The 24246-nt window shown below is 37.2% G+C and overlaps 1 protein-coding gene across 31 annotated transcripts in view; it reads right to left on the reverse strand.

Annotated features, from left to right (window-relative positions):
- The window catches only part of LOC123791494 (uncharacterized), a 132913-nt gene that overhangs the window by 45464 nt on the left and 63203 nt on the right, over positions 1-24246 (reverse strand). For 23 of the 31 annotated variants that reach the window (XR_015724415.1, XR_015724407.1, XR_015724412.1 and 20 more), the window contains 2 exons: positions 18588-18915; positions 13878-13929 (listed from right to left, as the gene is read on the reverse strand). The exons of 3 other annotated variants lie outside the window; for them this stretch is intronic. Coding sequence is in view for 2 of the 28 variants with exons in the window: in XM_087861998.1 (XP_087718124.1) it covers positions 13878-13929; positions 18588-18684 (149 nt within the window). In the remaining 26 variants the exon portion in view is untranslated. Of the gene's footprint in view, positions 1-13059; positions 13144-13877; positions 13930-18587; positions 18916-24246 lie in introns of all 31 variants that reach the window. 5 more of the 31 variants (XR_015724430.1, XR_015724433.1, XR_015724429.1 and 2 more) reach the window with 4 other exon arrangements.

Genomic DNA, 24246 nt, shown 5'->3' on the forward strand with positions numbered 1-24246 from the left:
TAAATAAAAATAAACCAGCCCTGGTCGTCTCATTTGTCTCCTGAACACCAAAGAGCAATGCACTGGGATTTTAAAGAGTGGTTGTATTATTTTAGACTTGACTAATCATATAGAGTAATTCATGATTTAGAAAGAAACTACTAAGCTATCTAGCTATTCTCTTTCAAGAGTAGCAGTTAAAACAAACCACGAGCTCACTTCACGCATGGAAGAAAATTCTCCAAACTCTTAAACAAATCTCCAGTCAGTTAAATGACAACTATGTTTAACAAATAAGTATTGTGTACTTCCCCAATTTTTATTGATGAATCTCATTCTCAATTTTAAAATTTGTTGTGTCAACTAAATGGCTTTTAGTGAATTGACTTATACTTTTTATAGTATATAGTTTAACTAGATCAGTTCAACCAAATGCCAATATTTTACCCCATCTAATTTTTTTTTAAGATTTTATTTATTTATTTGACAGAGAGAGAGAGAGAGGGAGGGAGACAGCATGAGCAGGGGGAGCTACAGGCAGAGGGAGAGGGAGAAGCAGGTTCCCCAAGAAGCAAAGAGCCCCATGCAGGGGTCAGTCTCAGGACCCGATCTCAGGACCCTGGGATCATGACCTGAGCCGAAGGCAGACGCCCAACTGACTGAACCACCCAGGCGTCCTACCCCATCTAATTTTCAACACAGCATGCTGATAAATACTTACAGAAAAATGTTCCTGTATTTATTACTTGCAGCTTGAGAAGACTGATAGGGTTACACAAATGTAATCTTAATTTAAAAGTTTAATTTGATAGGCAGTCATTTCTGAGCACTTTTAATTGTGCCAAGGGTGAAAATTTTGTGGTAAGTTTATTGTAGTCATTTGATAACAATAATTTCAAAAGACTAGAGAGAAGGTGATATTAGTAATAGCAAAAAAAAAAAAAAAAAGAAAGAAAAGCTCATTTTTAAAAGCACTTTCTTATTTTATTATTTATTATATTTAAAAATAAAAACAAAGCTAACTTTAGCTCTTGACCTACCTCTTCATTCCTCTGAGTGAACAAAAAAACTTTCCCCTGGCACAATTTGAGAAGCACTGAGCACCTTCAGCCAGCCTTGGCTTGACCCTAGTGACTAAGACTTCAAGACTTCAGTTTAAAGGCATTGGCCACCACCATTTAAAGGCAGAAGTTACCTGGCAGAGCTAATACATAAAGTCATTATCATCTAAGATTAGTTCTCAAAGATAAATTGTGGCCTTCTAATGAGTCCCTCACAGAATAGGGGCCCAAAGCAGTTGGATTTGAAGAGGATAGGAAAAAGAAAAGTCATTCTCTAAAGCACCCCAGTCACAATAATCACCCAGTGGATTTCTGCTGAGTTGAATCAACTTAGCACCAGACTTTACTTCTGGGACCCTGTCAAAGGATAATGTTTTATAGCTGAATCCCATCCCAGGGGAAACTTTGATGCCCAGGAGAAAGGAAGAGCAGTTAGAAGGCAGAAACTACAAAAGGAGGTGAGGAGTACCCATATCCATGCCTGAATATTAAAAATTAAGTAGGAATAAGGAAACAGGAAATGATGTCTAACTACTACCCAGAGATGTGTCACTACTACCCAGAGATGTGTCTCTCCTCCCACAGTACAAAATTTAAGCTGTTCCTATTTAGCTGATAATTCATTTTAGAAACCTATGAAGGTTACATTAACATCTGAAACTCAGAAAAAAATTGTAGAAGTTTTTCCTATTATCTGGATAGCTTGTAAATATAATTTTCCTATCACTTAGGTAAGCCAGAGAAACAAAGCTTCCCTGGTTCCTATCTTGAACTCACAGGACAATTTACCTGTGATAGAAAATAAAGCTATTGGTTAGTAACTTGAACAATCACCACCACGTATAAGATTAAGCTAATCTTATACTTTTCAGATTTACAATATTACTTCCAAACTAGAGCTCAAATTCAAATCTACAGTATGGTCCTTACGGCACAATATAGCTTTAATTTCTCTCTCTGGTCATTTCATTCAAGATGATGTAGATTACAAAGTTTAATTTTATACTTACAACTTTATCATTTAATTTTCTCCAGCAGTACACCAATAAGTTTCTGCCAGTGAATTGGCAAAATCATGATTTTCTTTTTTTTTTTTTTAAAGATTTTATTTATTTATTTGACAGAGAGACAGCCAGTGAGAGAGGGAACACAAGCAGGGGGAGTGGGAGAGGAAGAAGCAGGCTCATGGCGGAGGAGCCTGATGTGGGGCTCGATCCCAGAACGCCGGGATCACGCCCTGAGCCGAAGGCAGATGCTTAACCCCTGTGCTACCCAGGCTCCCCAAAATCATGATTTTCTTAATTTATTTTTTGCCAGCCAATAATTTTTCAACCTAGCTCTAAGAGCCCTGGGTTCACTTCTTATAGGAAAGAAGCAGCTTGTTGGCACAATGCAGTAAGATCTAGGGATCTGTAACATGGGAAATTGAATGATTGTTTCAATATTTCCACCAGCAGTTTTCAGAGGGTAGGGTCACACAAATGTATTTAATCAGAAAAACGTATCACTGAAGTTCAGGATATAAATGCCAAGACACTGCATATAATGCAATGCTGCTTGTTGGTGTCTAGGACATCCGGAGTTCAAAGGGAAGATCCACTAACTAGGAAGAGCTTCCCAGAAAAGCCAGGGAGTTCTGGATAATATTTCAAATATGCCTACTCCCTACTTGAGGGATTCATCATATTTCCTTGATTCAAGATACCCATTTTTCACAGTTATGGTTTCCAAAATCAGGCAACAACTTTTAATCAAGGTATACTTTTAATATGGTATTTTTTTTTCTTTTTTGTGAACGTATTATTTAATAAATAGTGAAACTTAAATGATCAGGGGTTCTTTATATTGGAGAAAATAAGGTATTCCAACAGATAAATACAGGGCCAAACATAAGAAGAGTAAAACTTTATACAGGACTAATATTTGCCCTGATATTGTAAAACTTAAGTGAAAAAAACAGAACAGGAAAAATTCTGTAGTGATCTTAGCTATTAGACACTAGTTCTATGCTTAAAAGCATGTGGAATGCTTCTCCAGACTAAATTTAGTATCCTTGTGGGGGAGAGAATTTACTTGTAATTTATAAGAACACTCTGTGTGTGTGTGTGTGTGTGTGTGTGTGTGTGTGTGTGTGTGTGTGTGCGTGTTGGGGGAGAGGGGTGTTCCAAGTAATTCAAAGCACATTAGAGACGGTAAGACCATATCTACAACATGACAATTAAAGTTTTCGTGAAAGATAAGTGATTACATGTGGTTAAAAGTGGTGATAGCAAAATAAATTTCTTTTCACTGAAGAGTTGTAATTTGACCTGTTTTGACACATTAAGGGGAGGTTTCCAACCTAAACCTTTTTCTTAACTCATGAGTCAATCAAGTAATTCTAACTGGGGCTGTAATTGAGCATTCTGGCAATACAAGTCGACTTGAAGGTTATCTAGAACATCTGGCTTGCTTTACAGACAAGAAAAATGAGGTACAAGAAGAGTCATTGGGGGGCACCTGGGTGGTTTAGTCGGTTACGCTTCTGTGTTCGGCTCAGGTCACGATCTTGGGGTCCTGAGATGGAGCCCCACATCAGAATCTCTGCTCACCAGGGAGTCTGCTTCTCCCTCTCCCTCTCTCTCTCAAGTAAATAAATAAAATATTAAAAAAAAAAAAAAGAAAACAAAACAAAAGAAAAAAGAGCCCAAGCTTGCCTAGTTAATTAGTGACAGAACTATGGGTAGAACCCAGTACTTTCTGTTTTCCAGCAAAATATTTTTCTCATGGGAGAAGAAACTACCTCCCTCTCCCTGAACATGACAGAATACTGTGGTTGTGGGCAGCTTTGCCAGAACTTGAAAATTAAACGCAAGTCTCAGAGGAGTTTTGAGAAAGCAGAGCCCTAATTCTACCATAGTATTTCAGGTTGTTCTCTGTAATCCTCTGGCCACTGCGAACAGAAACAATGTCTATATGGTTTTTGTAGAGGACCTGGGAATTCTTGCATTAAAATACAGTATTTAAGCAGTCAAGGAAGTCTTTAATAAGTTAGAATCATATATCATTTTGAGAATTGGAAGTCTCGTGCAATAAATTTCATGTCATTCTCTAAAGTTATAGAGGAGGAAGATAATGTCTGGGAAAGTAAAATGACCTGTCACGTGCTGGTCAGTACAGGGTCAGGACTGGGACACAAATTTTCTAACTCCCTGGCCACTCTTTCTTCATTACACCACATAGCTTCATCATGAATGATGTCCAGGAAATGGACAGACACATAGGGGAATTAACCTAAGACAGCTTTCCTATGACAGATTCCTCAAGCAACACGAGGATGTGGGTGATACTTGTCCTCAGGCCTGGCTAACTCTCTATCCTGGCCCAGTACCCATTTTAATTAAATGCGATGTATATGTATACATATAACTTGCTTGTAGGTAGACATCGCTTCTGCCTGATAATTTTCTCTCTCCTCTTTGTATCTTTTCCATCTCAGCACAATAATATACAAGACTCCCTACAGAAAAACAAATGACACCACCTGCTCACTAGGTTTCCCTCTGGGAATAAAACTAATGGACAAACTCTGTGGGGCACTATGGGTGAGAAATTACACCTAGTTGTTAGTAGCCTTGAGCCTGACAGGACCCAGCATTACCTACCACAGTGAGGCTAGAGGAAAGGGAGAAGAAAAGTTGATGCAGAAGAAGGCTTCAAAAAGGCAGACAAAATGATAATGGGGTTCACATGAGGAAGATAAAACATAAAGTCGGAGGCTGGAAGGATGACCAGCAGGCTTGGTGAAAATGGGCTCAAGACCACACAAGGGAGACACAGTCATGCTTTTGTGCAGGCCCTGGTGTGGACCGCCTGATGAATTCAGGGAACTAGACAGTTACCTATTTTATATTTCTCAACTGATCTACCATGGAAGCTATGATGGCACTTCCTACAGTGCAGCCAGCGAGACAGCTGGTGGTGGCATGCCATCTCAGACATCCGTGGACAACTTCAATTATTTTCTTGCTACTGCTAATTCATGTTCAAACTCAATTTTTAGAAAATTTAACAATGTAGTTGTGGAAAGAAACATCAGGATTTCTAGAATTCTAAAATAAAGATGCATATTATCCTCATTTTAAGAAAAAATACATTTCAAAAAAAGTCTTCAAAGGATTACAATAAGTATCCCTCTTAAAATCTCCAGTAACTAATTTTAACAATGGCTTCCATATCTTTCTCAGTTGGGCATTTTGTTTAGCTCAAAAAAAGAAATAACTATAATATGTCTCTTCTACCAATGTCAGAAAGTAAATAACTATAATATGTCTCTTCTACCATATTGCCCAAAATGAAAATATTTCACTGTAGCCTAATTCCCCTCTTCATTATGTAGAGTAAGATCAAGAGCCATAAAAATCATTATTTTCCTGATGACTTCAATCTATTTCATAAAGTAAAGAAAGTGCAGGATAAAGATATCTCTCCGCATTCCCATACCACTTTGCTTTTGGAGTTTGGATATTCAGGCAACTGTTGGCTATTTATTGGTTTGAATAACCCAAGCAAGTTACAAGAAAATCTAACTTCTATGTTAGAACTCACATCTGCTTATGCTAGAATGAAAACCCATCTGAGAATCAATGAAGCACATGGAGAGGGTCTAATTAAATCCCTATGCCATTTCCTTTAAAGCTGTCAAATTGAAATTGTAATCGTGTATTCATTCACCCCCAGTGGCGTGGTGGTAATTTTAGAAGTGGGAATATTTAAGCAATAAGACCCAACAGGGTGTGTTTTGCTAGGATATCAACAAGACTGGATAGTTCCTAGGTAAGCAGCCAATAATCTGAAAACAAAACCTTACCTAAAGAGTAGATGAATCATGAGACCTTTCTATAAGTGTATAACCATACTAATGACAAAGACAATTTGGGGAATGAAAACTCGTAATAGATGTATTTATTAAATTATACCATAAAACTGTGCTAAACTATTTAATGAAAATAATGCAAGGCATTGACACATTATATCAAAGTGATAATATGTTCAACAAATTAAAAATCAAATTTCCAAGATTTCTGGACTTTGATGTCACCATAAAATTCCAAACACTTGTTCTGTCTACAATCCTCTTTATTCTTATGCCTAATTTTGTTGTTGCCTTAAATGACTTCCAACAAAAATTTAGGTGAATAAATATGAGAAGAATATATGTTCTGCAACTTGTTACTGGGGTACCTATTTGTCTCATTTTAGAAGATAGCACAGCTTTAAGGAGGAGTCTCTTTGGAACGTAGATTGAAACGCCTAAAAGTTCTTCACATATACTAAAAAGAATATATATACCTAAGATCCACAATTAAACAGGATGCTTTCTGCACTATGCTTAAATAACAAATAGCTAAGAGAGGCAAACAAATTAGCTAATTCACTGGCTTCACATGAATACTGCCTGAGTTAAGAGACTTTGGGTACCTCCAGTCCTCAACATAGTATCTCTATGTTCTTGTTTGTAGGCTATAGGATTTCTTACTCAATCTACAGACAGTGACAAAAACAAAAACAAAACAAAATAAAACAAAACAAAACAAAAAAACACTCAAACCCCAAAAAACGAAAAAATGAAAAACCAAAACCACAAGACACACACAGAAAGAAAGAAGGAGAGGAAGGAAGGAAGGAAGGAAGGAAGGAAGGAAGGAAGGAAGGAAGGAAGGAAGGAAGGAAGAAAAAAGGAAGAAAGAAAGAAAGAAAGAAAGAAAGAAAGAAAGAAAGAAAGAAAGAAAGAAAGAAAGAAAGGAAGAAAGGGAAAGAGAGAGTTCTGTAGGTATAATTGTTAAACTGCTTTTCTTGATACACTTTCTTTTTTTTTTTTTCTTGATACACTTTCTGACTGGAAAATTCAGTAAATCGAAGTTAAAAAAAAAAAAGCTAGCATGACAGCATTCTAACAATCCACATATGAAAAATTCCTCCTTTCACTCACCTTCTCTCATTTCATACCCTTCCATCCTCCTCTACATCCAATCTCAAACAGAAACGTATCTGTAGGGATGAGTGTCAGCTGCTCTGCCGATAAAACCCAGGCAGGAAAGATCATCAAGGTGGAACAACAACAGAGAAAAAAGAAAATAGGGAGTTTGATTCTGTTTTAGCTCTCCCCACTCCTGTGCCGGCCCCCTCTCCACACAAAAGCCTCTTAGAAAGATTTCCTCAGTTAAGTGGACAAACAACAGCGACCTCAGAGAAAATTAAGGGAGGTTCCATTGTGCTCCATTCTGTATGTCTAGGGTATCCTTCAGGGAAGAACAATGATGAGCAATATGGACAATGAAAAAAGTAAAATAAAACAGAATATCACTTATAAAAAACTATAGAAAACTGAGTAGAACTGGAGGGCACAGAAAAGAATGAAATAACTGGATAAAGGGAGGGTACCCTTGCCACCTTCCTCTCCACTTGGCTTAGCCCATTCAACTTCTGGTGTCTGGGGATGGGGAACAGGGTGGGGGTGGACACTTAAGCGAATGGAAGTCCACTGCTTCGATCGAATAAATTCACCTTGTCTGATCTGATTCTCCTAGAATACAAAAAGCACTCACACCATAAGTATAGAGAATCCTTGTGATGATAATGCCAACTCACACATTACATTCTCTACCCTACACTGGCAACATAACTACATAGAGAGGAACAGAATTTACAGGTAAGCTGAAGAAAGATGAAATTCATAAATGGTAAGTAAGAATTCAAAACCATCAGCATATGAGAAGAATGCATAAATTGCATCTCTCTGCAGTAAGACAGATCCCCAAAATTAGTCAGTGACAGGGAGAACATATACAAAGTTATGATAAAATTCCTATATTGAATTCTTATAAAAAGAAGCATAAAACTTATAGGTCTTGGGACTTTTCAAGCAAACGTCAACATTTGAATTATAGGGAATTGCTCTTTTAGGCTCTTATTTTACCTGAACCAAATTTGCCCACACTTAAGAAGAGCACATTGCTTTGAAAGAGCACATACTCCCACTCTCCAGGATTACTGATAAATAACTAAAACATCTGCAGGAAAAATAAATTATTAAATTATTTATTTTCAATGCTCATTGGATAGCAAATTGGAGGGCTCAAGTTAATTGAGCATTGACCAACAGACTTCATCAGAGGTGTCAAATACATGACCCTAAATTAGAAGGATCATTTCATAGCTTGGATCACAAAAAAAAGTGATCAGTTTCAAATACAAGTATTATCCCTCAAACTAGAATTTTCCAGTGTTTTTTTGTAAAGACCCATATAAATGGATTTCAGAAACTTTCACTAACAACATCATTGGATATGCTTTTTCACTTTTGCTGGGTTTTTCACTTTTACATATAAAATGACATAAATGTCTACAGTGAAAGAGATGTCTCCATTTAAATGTGCTGATTACTAGCAACTTACACTAAAAGGAGAGAATTTTAATTTTATTGTTTTTTTAAATAATTTTACAGCCTTCAGATGATTACTTCTTTCATATATACCCAAAACAAAAATGAACCATTTATAAGTACTAAGCATTACTAGCACCTTACAATATAAGTGATTCTGCTACAATGTCAGCAAGTTACTAATGAAAAAATACTTAGTTATCTAATTGGTCTTTGGCCAGATAAGAGACATGAACATGTAGAAGACATGCAGGCCTAGGTATTTTAGGTTAGATAACACCTGACTTACCCTGAGAGAGAAAAATAGTAAAAACTTGTTAAAATCTCTGCTGTTTTAATTAGAGATGTGGTATCATGAAATACTTAATGCTTTCTTTCCTGCTGCTGGAAAAACACCTGCTCCTCGCCCGTTATCTGATCTTGTCAGTGCCCAAATAGTGAAGATCAAACGTTCACTGTCAAATGGCATTCGGAGTAGTACATCTCAGCTAAACTCTACATACAGAATGACGGCTTCATAGAGAAAGAATGATCCAAATAACTCAAGCAATAATCTTGCTTTGGAAGCAAAATGTTTGCAAACTTTCCTATCGAACGTAGCTTTTGTCACACCTGTGTAGCCTTGCCAAAGGCATGCTGAAATCTCAATGGTGGGCTAACATGAAAAATGAAGTAAACTGGCATTGTGTTGAGCCAAACCTAAGAAAATTAATTTAGCTGTAGGTCCAGCCATCAAGAAACCAAAACGTTATGCCTAAGAGAGCACCGCAATCCAGAAGTAATCCTGACTGGAGTTTTTGTACAGAAGTCTACACAGCTGGGAAGCATGCCATAACTCATGCTTTGCAGGAGAGACTGGTAGAGAAACGGCAAGAGCTATCCAACAGGTAAGCATTTGGCCAAGGGGTTTGGGGCTTGTGGCAGACCGCTGTTCCATCAAACGGAGCTGAATGGCACTGGAAAAGTAAGCACAGTCATGAGAAGGCACAGTTAGATCAGGAGATATGCCTACAGCTTGGTAGGCAGTGGACTGCTCAGGCCCGAGCCAGTCCAAGTATCAGACTGACTCAGAACAATAAAGCTAGTGCCAAGTTCCCCTATGGGCAAAGATGTAACTTACACTTCTTTTCCAGTGCTAGTTCCCTTTAGCTCAAAACTGGACAGAAATGAGCCTACAAGTTAAAGGTTTTCAATATCTGAAGTTAAACGAGGCTAGAGAAGGTGTGAAACTACCTTATGTATTTTTTCTATCCAACACACACAGAAATCACTGAACACACACACACGTACACATGCACACCACAGACATGAACACATTTTTGTTAATACAGTATGAATGATTTTCTTAAGTCTGTATTTTACAAGGTCCAAATTTATTGCTGACTGCCAAGTCTTCTTAATTTATAACAATAACTCTTACTTAAGATTAGAAAAACCACATTTAGTTTATCATCTTTGAATGATATTCAAGCATATCGTTTAAAATGTTCAAAAAATGATGAACTTTACTTAGAGATGAGTTTCAGTCTTATACTTCATCACAGATTATGAAAATCAGTAGAAAACATACAGTTGTGGAATAAACCAGTGGGGACATACAGATTTCCAATTCTGGGTTCCCTAATTTTAAGCTCTTTATATCCTGATTTATCGAATGCAAACTTTGAACTTCTCCAGTTGAAATATTTCTTAAATTCTAATATAGAAGGATTTATGTATACTCCCCATTGTTTCATTTACTTAGAAAGCAGATTGAAAGAACAATGATGCTGGATTTCAGATGTCTGGAGGAAATACTGCACGCATGACATCTGTTTTCCCTGGGGATTTGACACACATTTGCTTTAATGTACTGGTGTGTTCCTCATTACCTTAGAAGCTATATGCTAAAAACAGGAGTGTGTTTCAGTTTTCAAGGAAAAGAAAAAAATTATAAATCCCAAAGCCCTTCTCTCTGATGAACAATAAATTAGGGTTAAACTTTCAAAAAAGAAGAAATGCAAATGATCATGTTTCTAAATGGCCCAACTTTTTTTAAAGATTATGTGTAAGTCTTCCATAAGCCTTCCATACATGTCAGTTTCCCTTGTTATTGAAGAATTATCCAGAGCCAGAAAGAACATGTCTTTGAAAATCAACAGCTAAAAGAAATAAGATCTGCATCTCTAAATAGCCTGAGTCACCAATTTAAGATGTTTGAGGTATTAGTCCTCTGGAAAATGATTTGGCCTCCAGAAGCAGTGAATTGTTAAACATCTTTGGTGGATACTCTGGACTTTTGCCATAAACTGACACATAAAGATCCATGCCGAACACTGAATGCCACTATTCCACACTACACCAGCTGGCTTGTAACATCTACATCTCTGTATAATTTCCCTTAATAAAAAACATATAACACATCCAAAACACTTCCATGATTCTCATTCAGTATCTGTTCAACCAATTTGCAAATTGAGGACTATTTCCCCCTCAGATCACCTAAACTTAAAAGCTTTTATAAGATTCCTTCAGAGTGAAGGAATACAATTCAGAATGATAGCATGAAGAATAAAATGTATTCTTGAAGTTGAAGTTCATATATCTCATGGGTAGATGAGATAAAATCTTTTTTCTCACTATGTCTGTCCTTTGCCCGAGATGACCACATCAAATGATCAGATGTTACTCGGCAGCATGAGAACTGGATGGAGCAATGAAATCAAGTGTCTCGAATCATTTCCTAAGTCCAGACAATGATAATAAACATCTCTCCAAGGGGCTAAGCCAGACCCATTAGTGAACATGAGCTGTCTCACATCAGCTGAAAAGAAAACTGTCTCCTGAAATTAAAGAGCAATTGGTATCAACATTTGCTTTCTCGTGGCACCATCTTTAGAATCTTGGATTCAGACCTTTGACTCATGCATCCTGATGCACTTAAATAAAACTAAAAAGACTTTAATATCCCCCACTCAGTGAACTGAAGTAAATAAGTGAATTGATTTAGTGAATTGCATCCATACACTTAATTAAATACATTTCACAACTTAATTTGGAGAATTAGAATTAATTTTGCATTTATTATAGTGGCTTTTCCATTAAAAATAGAGACACCAAGGAGGCCAGATTGAGTTAGGGATAAAGGTTAGAAGGTCCCACTAAAAAGACTAATAGAAAGTGACTTAAATGTCACCATCTCCCTGCCAAAATGTATAAGTGATATTTTTAGTTTGACATGAAAACTCCATCTTTGTTTGCGGTGTTCAATTCCGAACATAAATTCTACAGCTTTCAGAAAGAGAGGATATGTGTGTATTTAACAGCTAAAACACTGACAGGATTGGAAACTAAAATTTTCTGTTTATCCAAAGGTTAGATAGAGTATATTCAGCCACAATATGAATGCCAATTACCTACATGAGCTGGCCATCAACAATCTTTAGGATAGAACAGTAATTTAATGTCCGCCTTAGCTAGACACCCAGCAGAGAGAGCTGACCGAGTCTAGCTGACTGAGGCAAGTAATCATTAGCAAATATCTCTGCTTAGATGAGATTTAATAGTTTTTATGATTTATATCTCTTTTGGTTTGAACTTTTTCGAAGACTCAGAAACTACAAAAATATTAAAGTGAGAATTCTTTACTGATTAAACAAACTGATTAACAGACTGGTTGATGACTGAACGTATAGATGGATAGATGAACTTTCAAAGACTTTAATTTATAATATAGTCTCTATTTAAATAAAAGACCAAAGTGCTTTACTTCCTTTTTATATCTGGTTTGAAACTGTACCCAGTAGGTTGAAGACAGCTGAGGGAGCAATTGGGGAAATTTTTCCTTAAGAGACTATAGTGACACAACAATTCATTTTCCATATATCATAGATGTTATCATGGAAGATAAAGTGAAGAGATTCCAAGAAAGAGAAAAAAGTCATGATTTAGGTATTAATTCTTCAGTGAAGAAGTTTACCCTCAGAAGACTCCATTTGTTTACATTTTTTACGAAACTATATTTCAAACATCTTGGCTGGATATATGCACTTCATCAGAACAAGTAACTAGTTCATGATTAGCTAGATTCTCCATACACCAGGATCATCTCCAGTTGTAAATTAAGTACCAGTGGAAGTCGAATCAGCAGAGTATAATTTATTAAGCTACTGCTGTGTTAATGCAACCTCCAAAGGTAGCTCATTTACTATCCGGGATTTGATTAGCCCCTAGAAGAACCTGCTTCATTTTATTCAAATAACGCTATTTCAAACCATAAATTTCAAAAGCTGACCCTCAGAGAAAAAAATACCTGTGAATTTAAGTATATTGGAAATCTGTAAAATTCTAACTCATTCATTTTCCATCCACATTGACACCTTGCTAGTTGTACAGGGAGTTATAAAATATGTAATCCTGCTATTTTTCAAAGATAGGTTAGGCAATATCATGGGGAGGCATATTTTGCTCAGGAATCCTTACACCGTTATGATACTACCCAATATGTTACGGCAATTGTAATACTTTGTAGACCAGTGGAAAATATATCTAAAAATAACTGTGCCATTTCTGAGCAAAAGCAGAAGTAATTGATGTTTCCTAGAAAAATGATCCCACCTGGCTTTGTAGAAGAGCAGCATGAGCGTTTCAGTGACAGGTAGATCCAGAACAGAGCTTTGTCCTCAATATCATTCCGATTCTCTGAAACCCCAAAGCAAGGTTCATAGAGATTCTTTAGAATGCTCCACTTGAAAGCCAGATTACACTATTTAAGTGGCCTATGGAGTTCTGTATTAAAGGCTCCCTGCTGCTCAGGCATTTTTCCCATTATAATATATTGCTGTGGATTTAACACTGTAGATGTTCTAGCATTTAACTAATATGGCTCAAAAGGTTGTCATCGGGGACGCTTCTAAATTGTATCACTGCAAATAAACCTTGCTAGAGAAGGAACTGCTTATTTAGCAAAGACATTTTATGGCATATTTGCATAAAAATACTACTTCTGTCTTTCAAATTCATCTGTAACACTGCTGCTGAGCAGAAGAGCATTAGATGTGTTACGAATACAAGCGACTTTGGCAGCAAGCTAATTTGTAAATGCATATTGCAAACTTTAAGTGCACCACAATGCCCTAACTTATACCCTGCCTAACTCAGAGATGTTTGCATAATAGAAAGAGTATAGAAAATACTTATTACTCAGCTCTTCCATTTTGCTTACGGGAAATTGATAATCAACCACTGGATGTTAGTCCCCTGTCATATGTGCCCTACAAAGCAGGTGAAAGAAGCAATTCAAGGCAAGGCAGTTTCCAGAGGAGAATGAAATACTGGCCACATGGTTAGATTGTTTGAAGAGATGTTTTTTACCCCTCTTCTGACAGCAACCAACAGTGAATGTGAAAGCAGACATGACAACGAAAGGTATTTACCAAGCCTTGTCATGTCCTCTTGACCTTAGTTGAGGGCTCATGCTTGTTGGTACTGCAAAACATGAAAACAGCTTAGAGACTCAGAGAAGCCTGGGTTCAACATGTGTCTTAACGTATGTGCTATGTGCTCCTAGACAAGGTGTTCGACCTAAGACTCAATTTCTTCATATATTTTGAAATGTGTATAACAAACTGACTTTGGTGGTTAAGAGAATTTAGTAGTCTTTTCAGTTAGATAAGGCAGGTACTTTTACCTACATTCTGTAAATAGAAATATTAAAGCTCAATGAATTTAAGAGAATCTGTAAATATACAGAATTTGTAAAAAGTCACATACCTAGACAATAGCAGAGCTGGGTACAAAATCCTAGATTTTCGGCTCCTGACTTACAGGTATTTCTGTTCCAATATTCAGGAATCTCAGTTTTACTACATTTTCCTGGGTGTTCTGGCCTCACAAGTGTACACATAAGCTATTTTCATTTTTAACGCAAACAAATCTTTTATTTATTAAAAAGTGAAGAAAAAACAAAACCTCAAACAGCTAGTCAGGTTGAAACTTCGCATTTGCTATTTTGAAAGTCTGTCCATGGGTCTCTTAAACTATTCCTACTTTTCACAGATTCTTCCTTTATTTCAACTCTGAGCTCAAAAGACAGAGCAGTGTCCTCTGATATAGGGAAACATAGGACAAAGGAGGCCATTTGTAAGTATAAGTCATCTATGGATTGAATGTTGACTGGACACTTCCCTGGCTGCCATATACTTGCTATAATTTTTTTTCTCTATTGAATTAATGTGATCATTTCAAAAAATTAGATTACAATATGGTCATACAAAATATATGCCTATAAATTATTTATACATTCAAAGAATATTTTAAGTTAGAACTTAACCATGTCCCTTATACAATATACCATACTATATAATTTATGCATTTATTTCCTTTATTCTCTCATATCTCACTAGAAATAAAATGCAGGAATGTGTAACTATTGTCACCACTATCCCCAATTCCTAGAAAAATTGCCTAAGACATATACATGTATTAAATATTTGTTAAATGAATGAATGCATCCCTCAATCAAATACATACCTTAAATGGGAATATGAATTCCATCTGATACCAATACAGCCATTTTTGCATTGTATCATCCTTTTTCACCTATTTAAAGTGAGTTTCTCACCTGTTTAAGGTATAATTTCCCTTCTTTTTCCTGTGTCATCAATGTATTACACTATCAAATTCTTCCCATCCACTTACAGTTATGCATTAATATCTATCAACTTGAAAAAAAAAAAAAACCTTCACACCATAGCTTCTTCCAGCTGTATCTTCACTTGGCTGCTCCCGTTACATGAAATCTTTTTTTAAAAAGTTGCCTCTACTTCCCGAATCCACTTTTTCCCTTTCCATTATTTCTTGACACACATGCCTGAAACTATAATTGCTTTGTTAACGTTATCAGTGATCTCCATGTTGTCAAAGCCAATGGTCAGTACGGTTTTGAAACTCTTTCTTCACCTGACTCTTAGGACACCATCTCCCTTTCATTCTCCTCCTCCTCCACTGGTACATACTTATCTTTCTAAACTTGAATCACTGGTATGTCCCACGGCTGTCTTCCACACTCCGCTTCCATCCTCTGTTGACACTAGGTCATCTCATTCAATGGCTTTACATATCATCTATATGCTCATGACTCTAATTTTTATCACTATCACTATTCTCTCTCTTTAACTGCAGACTCATACAGCCAATGCCTGTTTCACATGTTCACTTGAATGCCTGAAAGACATCTTAAATTTGCATGCCCAAATGCAAACTCTTGGATCCTCGCCCACCCCCAAAATCTATACCTCCCCCAGTGTTCTTCGTTTCAATAAAAGGCACCTCCATGATTTCAGTTGTTTATGCCACAAAACTTAGTGTCATCACAGGCTCCTCTTTTTCTCTCATACTCCACATTCAATCCATCAGTAAATCCCATAAGCCCTACCTTCAACATATATTCTTAGCCAACTACTTCTTAATACTTCTAACACCATAGTTGAAATCACTATCATCTGTCACCTATACTACTGCAATGGGCTTCTAAATGAGTATCTGTGTTTCTTTTTTTTTAAGATTTTATTTATTTATTTGAGAGAGACTGAGAGAGAAAGAGAGAGAGAGAGAGTGGGGAGCGGGTTAGAGGGAAACAGACAGAATCCCAAGCAGACTCTGTGCAGAGGGCAGAGCCCAACGCAGGGCTCAATCTCACAACACTGAGATCATGACCTGAACCAAAATCAAGAATCAGAAGCCTAACAAACTGAGCCATCCAGGCGCCCAAGTCTCTATGTTTCTAACCATGCCAATCCTACAGTCTCTTTTCAATACAGTAATCAACAATATTTATAAAACATAAATTAAATCACGTCAAGGGGACCTGGATGGCTCAATCAAATGTCTGCCTTCAGCTCAAGTCATGATCCCAGGGTCCTGGGATGGAGCCCCACATCAGGCTCCCTGCTCAGCCGGGAGTCTGCTTCTCCCTTTCCTTCAGCCTCTGCCCTTCCCCCAGCTCATGCTCATTCTCCCTCTCTCAAATAAATAAATAAAATCTTAAGGGGAAAAAAAAACATAAATTAGATCATGTCAAAACTTTGTTGACAACCATCCATTATCTTCTAAAATCACTCAGAATGAGACCCAAAGTCTTAACCACAGCATACAAGACCCAAATCATCTCTGACCCACCACACAAATTCTCTAATTTCATCTCCTATCATTCTCCTACAAATTATGATCCAGTTAACACTAGAACTCCTGAATAGTCCTCAAATATTAAAAGTACTACCCACATCTCACTGCAATCATATTTTCCTTTGCCTAGAAGATACTCTATCAAAGTGTTTACTTGTGTTTCTCCATCACATCCTAAATTTCTGTGCTCAAATCAGACTCTAGCTGAGAAGGTTTCATTGACCATTACATATAAAATAATGTCCTACCCCCATAACTTTATATCCTTAACCTTCCTTCATAGCATTCATCACTACGTAACATATATTATTTGTTTATCGTCTTTTTCTCTGCTTTGGAACATGAGCCTCAGGACAGCAGAAACAGTATCTGTTGTGTGTATTGCTGTATCCCAGTCTTGGGACAGTTCCTGGTACATGGTTGATGCTTAATAAATATCTAATGAATCAGCTGAACGACTCTTTAAACTATGAAAATATAGGGTAAGGAGAAACCACTGTCTCAGAAAAAGTTATGCCAGGACCTTCCATGGCCAAATAAAGTAGAAAAACACAGGCTTAAATAAAATTAGCTTCTCTGACTAGAGGGCTTCTCGAAAGGGGAATAGGATAAAGTATAACATATGCCAAATGTATGAAATTAGGAAAACCTTTATAAGGGAGATTTCATGAGACTAACTTTCTGGGAACACACTGGACAAATGCTGCCAAATTTAAACTGTATAGAATAGAATATATTTTGCAAGAAAGTTTTATTAATGACTTGATTGTAAGCTAGTGTTTTAAGCCAGTTAGATATGGCACCAGAATTTGTACAAAATAATTTATTCAGTGAAAAATATTTCATTTAAAAAAAAAGAGAGAGAGAAAAAGAAAAATATTTCATTTTAAGTCTGTAGGTGTGGAAAAAGATATTTTTAAGCTCCTAAAGATGAGAAATTTAGAAAGGAGTGAGCTACTATGTGAGGCAGACATAAAGTCCCTTATTTCATTTCATAGGAACTCTATAAGATACATATTGGTATCTCTACTTTTTATATGAAGGAAACAAAACCTGGGGTGTCTAAGTGACTTACTCAAAAAATTAATGGTAGAACCAGAATTTGAACCTAAGTCATTCCAGTGCCCCAAATCCCAGAATTTATTCCTCCTCCCCTACCATCTTTCCTCCCCCTTCCTTCTTTCACTTCTTTCTCATTTGTGGTGCCTCTCTAAAAGTCAAAATCAATAAAAAATCACCAGTCTCCTCCTACAAATGTTTAGTTTTTCTATTATGGGAGAAATACTCTATTCTGGAAATCAACAAATTCTATACAGTTTCCATGAAAAATGGGTCCCATTTTGCGTTATAGTGATCCATTATTTTATATGGACCACCCTGCACTTCCTATATTCTCCCCAGGCTCTTTTTATTCCACGGGAGCAAGAATTTTTTCTCTTAAAACAAAAGCTTCATTTAAAAGAAAATTAATTATTATTTAAAGGGCAGTTTAAATGCCATTTCAAATCATACCTTATTTCTTTACATCCAAGGCATTCTGCATAGAATGTAAGACTATGCTAAAATGGTCATTTTTTTCCAGTCCTTGTTTCCATCGGTTGTGTGGTAAGCAGGAAAGCAAAGACCTCATGCAGATGGGCTCAGTTACCACTTGAGACCAGTATTTTTCATTCTCATTTTAATTCTCTTTTACAACCACACAAAGAGTTATTCAAATTTGGAAGGTATGGCTGATTAAGAACTTAAATAAACTCAAACAAATTGCTCAAAAGAAGAAATGAAATTAATCTCTTTTTATGCTTTTATTTTCCTCAGTTGCCTTTAAAACTGATTATGATTTTGCTATTTCAAAACCAAATAGCTCTCTGCCTTAAATACAGGTTCTCTTTCCTAAGTTGAGCTCTAAAATATTATTGCTGTATTAAATCCTGACTGTACGAGTTTGACTTAATAATACTTACCACCTAGCAAACTAAGAAATCTAAATGTTATTAGGATAAATGATGGTATGCCAACTTGGTGGATGCATTCTCTAGTAAATTTCAATTTTCGTTTCATCTTATAACATCAATTCAGATCGATGTTTCTATTAAGAATGTTAAATCCGGGGCGCCTGGGTGGCACAGCGGTTAATCGTCTGCCTTCGGCTCAGGGCGTGATCCCGGCGTTACGGGATCGAGTCCCACATCAGGCTCTTCCGCTGTGAGCCTGCTTCTTCCTCTCCCACTCCCCCTGCTTGTGTTCCCTCTCTCGCTGGCTGTCTCTCTCTGTCGAATAAATAAATAAAATCTTTAAAAAAAAAAAAAAAAAAAGAATGTTAAATCCACAATTATTAAATGCATTCATTCAGTCATTCATTCATTCATCAATAATCAGAAAATGCAAATTTAAACAATAATAAATTAGATACCATTTTTATGTCAGGCAATGAAAGTGTTAACTCATGCCACTATGATAATCATTTTCCAATATGTAAGCATATCAAATCAATGCAACATACACCTTAAACTTATACAATGTAATGTGTCAATTATATCTCGATAAAGCTGGGGGGGGGGGATGAGATACCAGGATTCAGTTCTTGTTAAGGGCCCTATTCTGGCTTACAAACAGCCAGCATCTTGCTGTGTGCTCACATGACCTCTTTGTTCTCCAGGGAAGAGCAAGACCTCCTTTATCTCTTCCTCTTCCTAAAAGGGCACTAATCCCATAATGGGGACCCCACCCTCATGACTTAATCTAACCCTAACTACCTCCAAAGGCCCCACCTCCCAACACCACCACATTTGGGGTTAGGGCTTCAACATACGGTTTGGAAGGGAAGGGAACAAAAACATTCAGGCCATAATTGGTAAAGGACAACTTTTAAATATATGTCCATAGAGACATGAACATGCATAAGCACTGTGGTACCACTTGTACTACCAAAATAGATTTAACTGTACATAAGTACTGCTTAAGAAAATAATACTGAGTGAAAAAGGAAGGTAAAAAATGATAAATGTAGTAATGTAACTAAGGTTAAACACTTCAAAAGAGAAAAGCTATAATTATTTATGGTACATATACGTATATGAGATAAAAAGGAACTAGAAAGATGCACACCAAATTCATAAAAGACAGTTCCTGTGGAGGCAGGTAGAGTAGAGTGAGACTGACAGTGGTAATTAATGGAGAACAGAGATGACAAAATTTTAACAATTGTCAGTTATGAAAATGGGTATTCCACTATTCTATGTATTTTTCTGAAATATTTAGATTTTTTAATTTTTAAAACAAATTATTAGAATCCTACATTCTAACTACACTTGGTTCAGAAGGTTGGAGTAGTTCATCTTATCTTTATCATGGTTATGATAAATGGGGTATATATTTGCAGAATAACCACAATTGTTTAATAGGACTGGTAATCATACACTGGATATTCCAATGAAATATTTACCCAGTTCTGATGTTGATAAGACATTATATATATAGAACTTGTGCAAATGCCTATGCTAAGGCCACTAGTTGGCATTAGTAATGTATTATATGATTGAATTAATTGCAATATGGGTAAAAAGTAGTGTAATCACATCCAATACTGAGAAACCTAAGGAAAGTTTCTAGTGTTACTGGAAGACTGAAAATATTGTTATTTAAAGACAATGTAATCATGAATTCTAAACCCAAAGCAACAATGAATTTAGCCATTTGAGTTTCAAAACAAGATTGAGATCAGGAATGTTTTGCAGAAAACAGGTGCAGAATAAGGGAGGGAATAGAAAAATATGGATGCATATAGAGGAATAATGCTCCTTTCTAAAAACTCCAACTAAGCTGGTGGTAAATATTTTGGACCTATGTTTCTCTAAGCAGCATACTTGGAGGATCTACTGTCAAAAAATTTTAGAATTAGATAACGGTGGCCACTGGCATTTTATTGAGATGTGTTATATGGTGATCCATTTTTTGAGACTTGTATGTACTGAAGATATGTCCTTGCCAAAACTGTGACTCTATTGGCTTAGTCACCATCATTTGTTACCTGCTTAATGTCTCAATTTACTGCCCTCCTCCAGTTTCTACCCTCTTTTTAACTCATTGTCCACTCTAACATCATATCTCTGACATAAAATTCTGATCATGTCAGTCCCTAATTAAGAACCTGCAAAATGAAAATGAAACCTGCAATGAGCTAATCCTATGGGCTTGGAGACATTTCCTTTAAGAATAGTTGAATAAGAAAAGCAAGATATAGGGGCGTCTGTGTGGCTCAGTCAGTTAAGTGTCTGCCTTCGGCTCAGGTCATGATCTCAAAGTCCTGGGATTGAGTCCCACATTGGGCTCCCTGCTCAGCGGGGAGTCTGCCTCTCCCTCTCCATTTGCCTCTCCCCCAGCTCATGCTCTCTCTCTCTCAAGTAAATAAATAAAATCTTTAAAAAAAAAAAAAAAAGCAAGATATAGAAAGATATGCAAAGTATCCTTTTGTAAAGCAAACAATGACCAAAAAAGCTATGTGTAGAAACTGGATACATGTATCACATACTGTATACTTGAATATGGTTATATAACCATGGAGAAAACAAGGGTTACAAAATAAGTGTTAACATGAGTTGGGGAGGAAAAGATGTGGACAGGGGAGTGGGGGAGATGGAGAGGAGAGAGGAATAGGAGGACCAAGTTGAAAAACGAAAAGGAAAAAAACAGTATGTATATGATCACCTTTATATATATTGACATATACTATGTGTATAATAATTTTTAAAGACTTTTTTAATTTTAGAGAGAGTGAGAGAACAAACGGGGGGAGGGACAGAGGAAGAGAATCTCAAGCAGACTCCCCACTGAGCGCAGAGCCCAATGCAGGGCTCAATCCCACAACCCATGAAATCATGACCTAAGCCGAAATCAAGAGTTGGTCACTCAGTCGACTGGGCCACCAAGGCACCTCTATGTGTGTAATATTTTTAAATAAACACTTAAAAGGCAAAACAATAATTATACTTCCCATTATCTGTAGGAAGGAGTTGAAACTCTGGCATAAAACAGTCTTTCCAATCCCCAAATTCAAATGTCACAGTCACACTAGCCTCTGTCCCAGCTGCACCTCTTCTTCACCATTCGCACACCACACCATCTGAATTCTCCCTGTCTTACAAACCGTCATCTATCTGGAGTGCCCTTTCCTCCCTTCTCCCTAGGGAAACCCTATCTTCATTCAGGATCCAGTTCAAATGTTCCTTGTGGGGCGCCTGGGTGGCACAGCGGTTAAGTGCCTGCCTTCGGCTCAGGGCGTGATCCCGGCGTTATGGGATCGAGCCCCACATCAGGCTCCTCCGCTATGAGCCTGCTTCTTCCTCTCCCACTCCCCCTGCTTGTGTTCCCTCTCTCGCTGGCTGTCTCTATCTCTGTCGAATAAATAAATTTAAAAAAAAAAAAATGTTCCTTGTGACGCTTTCCTTAAATTCAGATACTCCATTTTCTGTGCTCCCTTAGGTCTTTGTAGATCCTTCTATCGTGATGCTAAATTGTATTATGATTACTTTTGGACATATTTCAGCATATAATTCTCTCACTAGATGGTTAATTACACAAGTAAAAAAACCACATGTTTAGTTTTTGCACATCCAGCACCTAGGATAATACCAGCATTTAGGAAATGGTAGGCAATTTTTGTTGAATTAATTGATTGATTTCTGTGTGATTTTATGTCTTTAAAATGATATGCAACATTGTTTGCTTTCTGTATGCCAAGTTGAAGCATTTAAATCCCTGTAAGTAAATCAGTTTTATTCTGGTTAATGGCTATGGTTTACATACATCTCATACTTGCCTGTGTAACAGGGTGTTAGGGAGGGATCCCCTCTATCTAAGCTTTGGGGAGGCCACCCTAAATGAAGACCAAAACAATAGGTGGCAATTCTTCCACATTCCAAGCTAGACCTCCTATACAAGACTCGACAGGGGGTGGCCTACAACCCCTTGGTGACTTACGTCTACGTCAAGGGTTTCAAAGAGCTGAAAATGAGGAAACTAGAAGGGACAAAAGATTTCTCTGGAGAAAGTTGTTGGAGGCTGTAGCAATTTTCCATCTCCCTCACCTATGAGAGAGGATTTGAGAGCACTTCTCGGAGAGGTAGATGTTTATTCCTTAAAGTTCAGAGGGCAGAGAAGACGAGTATTTGGTCCACTCTTGAGAAATGTCAGACAAAAGACTACTTGGAGCTGTCTGCTTGGTGGCAGAGCAAGTAGATACAGCTGTACTCAAAGCCAGCTGTATTCGTTACAACAGGGCAGAGTTTCATGTTTCTGTGGACCAAACATGGGCCCTTTAGGTGGGAGCTGGCTAAAGGGTTCTTTTGAAAGGATTTTTTCTAGGGATGAGACCCCCTTCTCACAGAGAAGCTGTGGGATCCTAACTGATGCCAAAGTTGAGAAGCAGTTAAAGCATTCAAGCAGAGGAGAGGTGATTGCATGATGCTTGCGGGAGAACCTCTGAGGCACTCAAACCTCTGAGTGCCCCCCGCCCAACAACAAGCCAACGCAGAATGCTAGCATACCTGCCCCATGCCTCTCCACTCCCCTCACACCCCACCAAGGAAAGGCGAAACTTCAGTGCTGGTAGTTAGGGGGATGCCAGGACATTTCCTCATCTGCAGCACGCCCAAGATGGGGAAGCTTTCAACTTTACATGAAATTAGAGGTTTGCTTTCCTGAAATGGGATTGTTATTGTGAGTGTACGTAACTAGACTACTTCTTTTATCACACAAAAGTGAATGCAAAAGCTATGGAACTCACCTAAAATTTCAACCAGAGGTTGGAAGAAGAGCTAATCCTAGGAAGGTTTGAACTTAACATGTATGTTGTGATTGTTCAAACAAAGTTGTTGTGCGTGCTATCTTACCCAACAGGAATGGAATGAAAAATACGTATTAATCTGTATCAATTTATTGCCACTACAGAGGGAAAGAAACCTCACGTGCATGTTTAACTCAGAGAGAAATATTGGGTCATTGTTATTCTAAAGACCGATGTTAGGGTAAATTGTCAAACATATATAAAATATTCTCTTAATGTCATGATTGAAACTCACAATGAAATCACTGCAGCAATTCCAACACAAAAAATCTTATCTTCATAAAGAATTTCAGTCATACAATAAGATACTCTCCTAGTCCAACGGAATAATTAAGACAACACTTTTGGAGAAAAAAAAATTTTCTGCCATACTAATTTACTGCATGTCAGGTATGATAGCAGGTACTGGAGAAATAGAGCTGAAGAAGACCACGTCCTTGTTACTGAGCAGTTCACAGCCAAGAAGAAAGGCAAACAAACACGAAGACAAAAAACACCAGCCCCACCAGCCACGGGGCTAGTAAAGGCCTTGGTCAGATCACATCTGGACTGTTAGAGCACCACCTAACCGCGCTTCCTGCCTCTAGATCATGCCCTCATGCCCATTACGTTGATTTCTAAAATAAATATAACATGATCATGGCACACACCAAAATGCTCTACTAGTTTCTAGTAAATTGCAACGTTAAATTGAAGTAACTTAATATGGGACACTCTTTATGATCTGCCTCCTAACTACTTCTTCATTCTCCTTTTTAAATACTCCTCTTTTGTCAACC

Source organism: Ursus americanus, chromosome 5 (genome assembly GCF_024610735.1).
Source record: "Ursus americanus isolate L20-20 chromosome 5, mUrsAme1.1.p, whole genome shotgun sequence".
NCBI lineage: Eukaryota > Metazoa > Chordata > Mammalia > Carnivora > Ursidae > Ursus > Ursus americanus.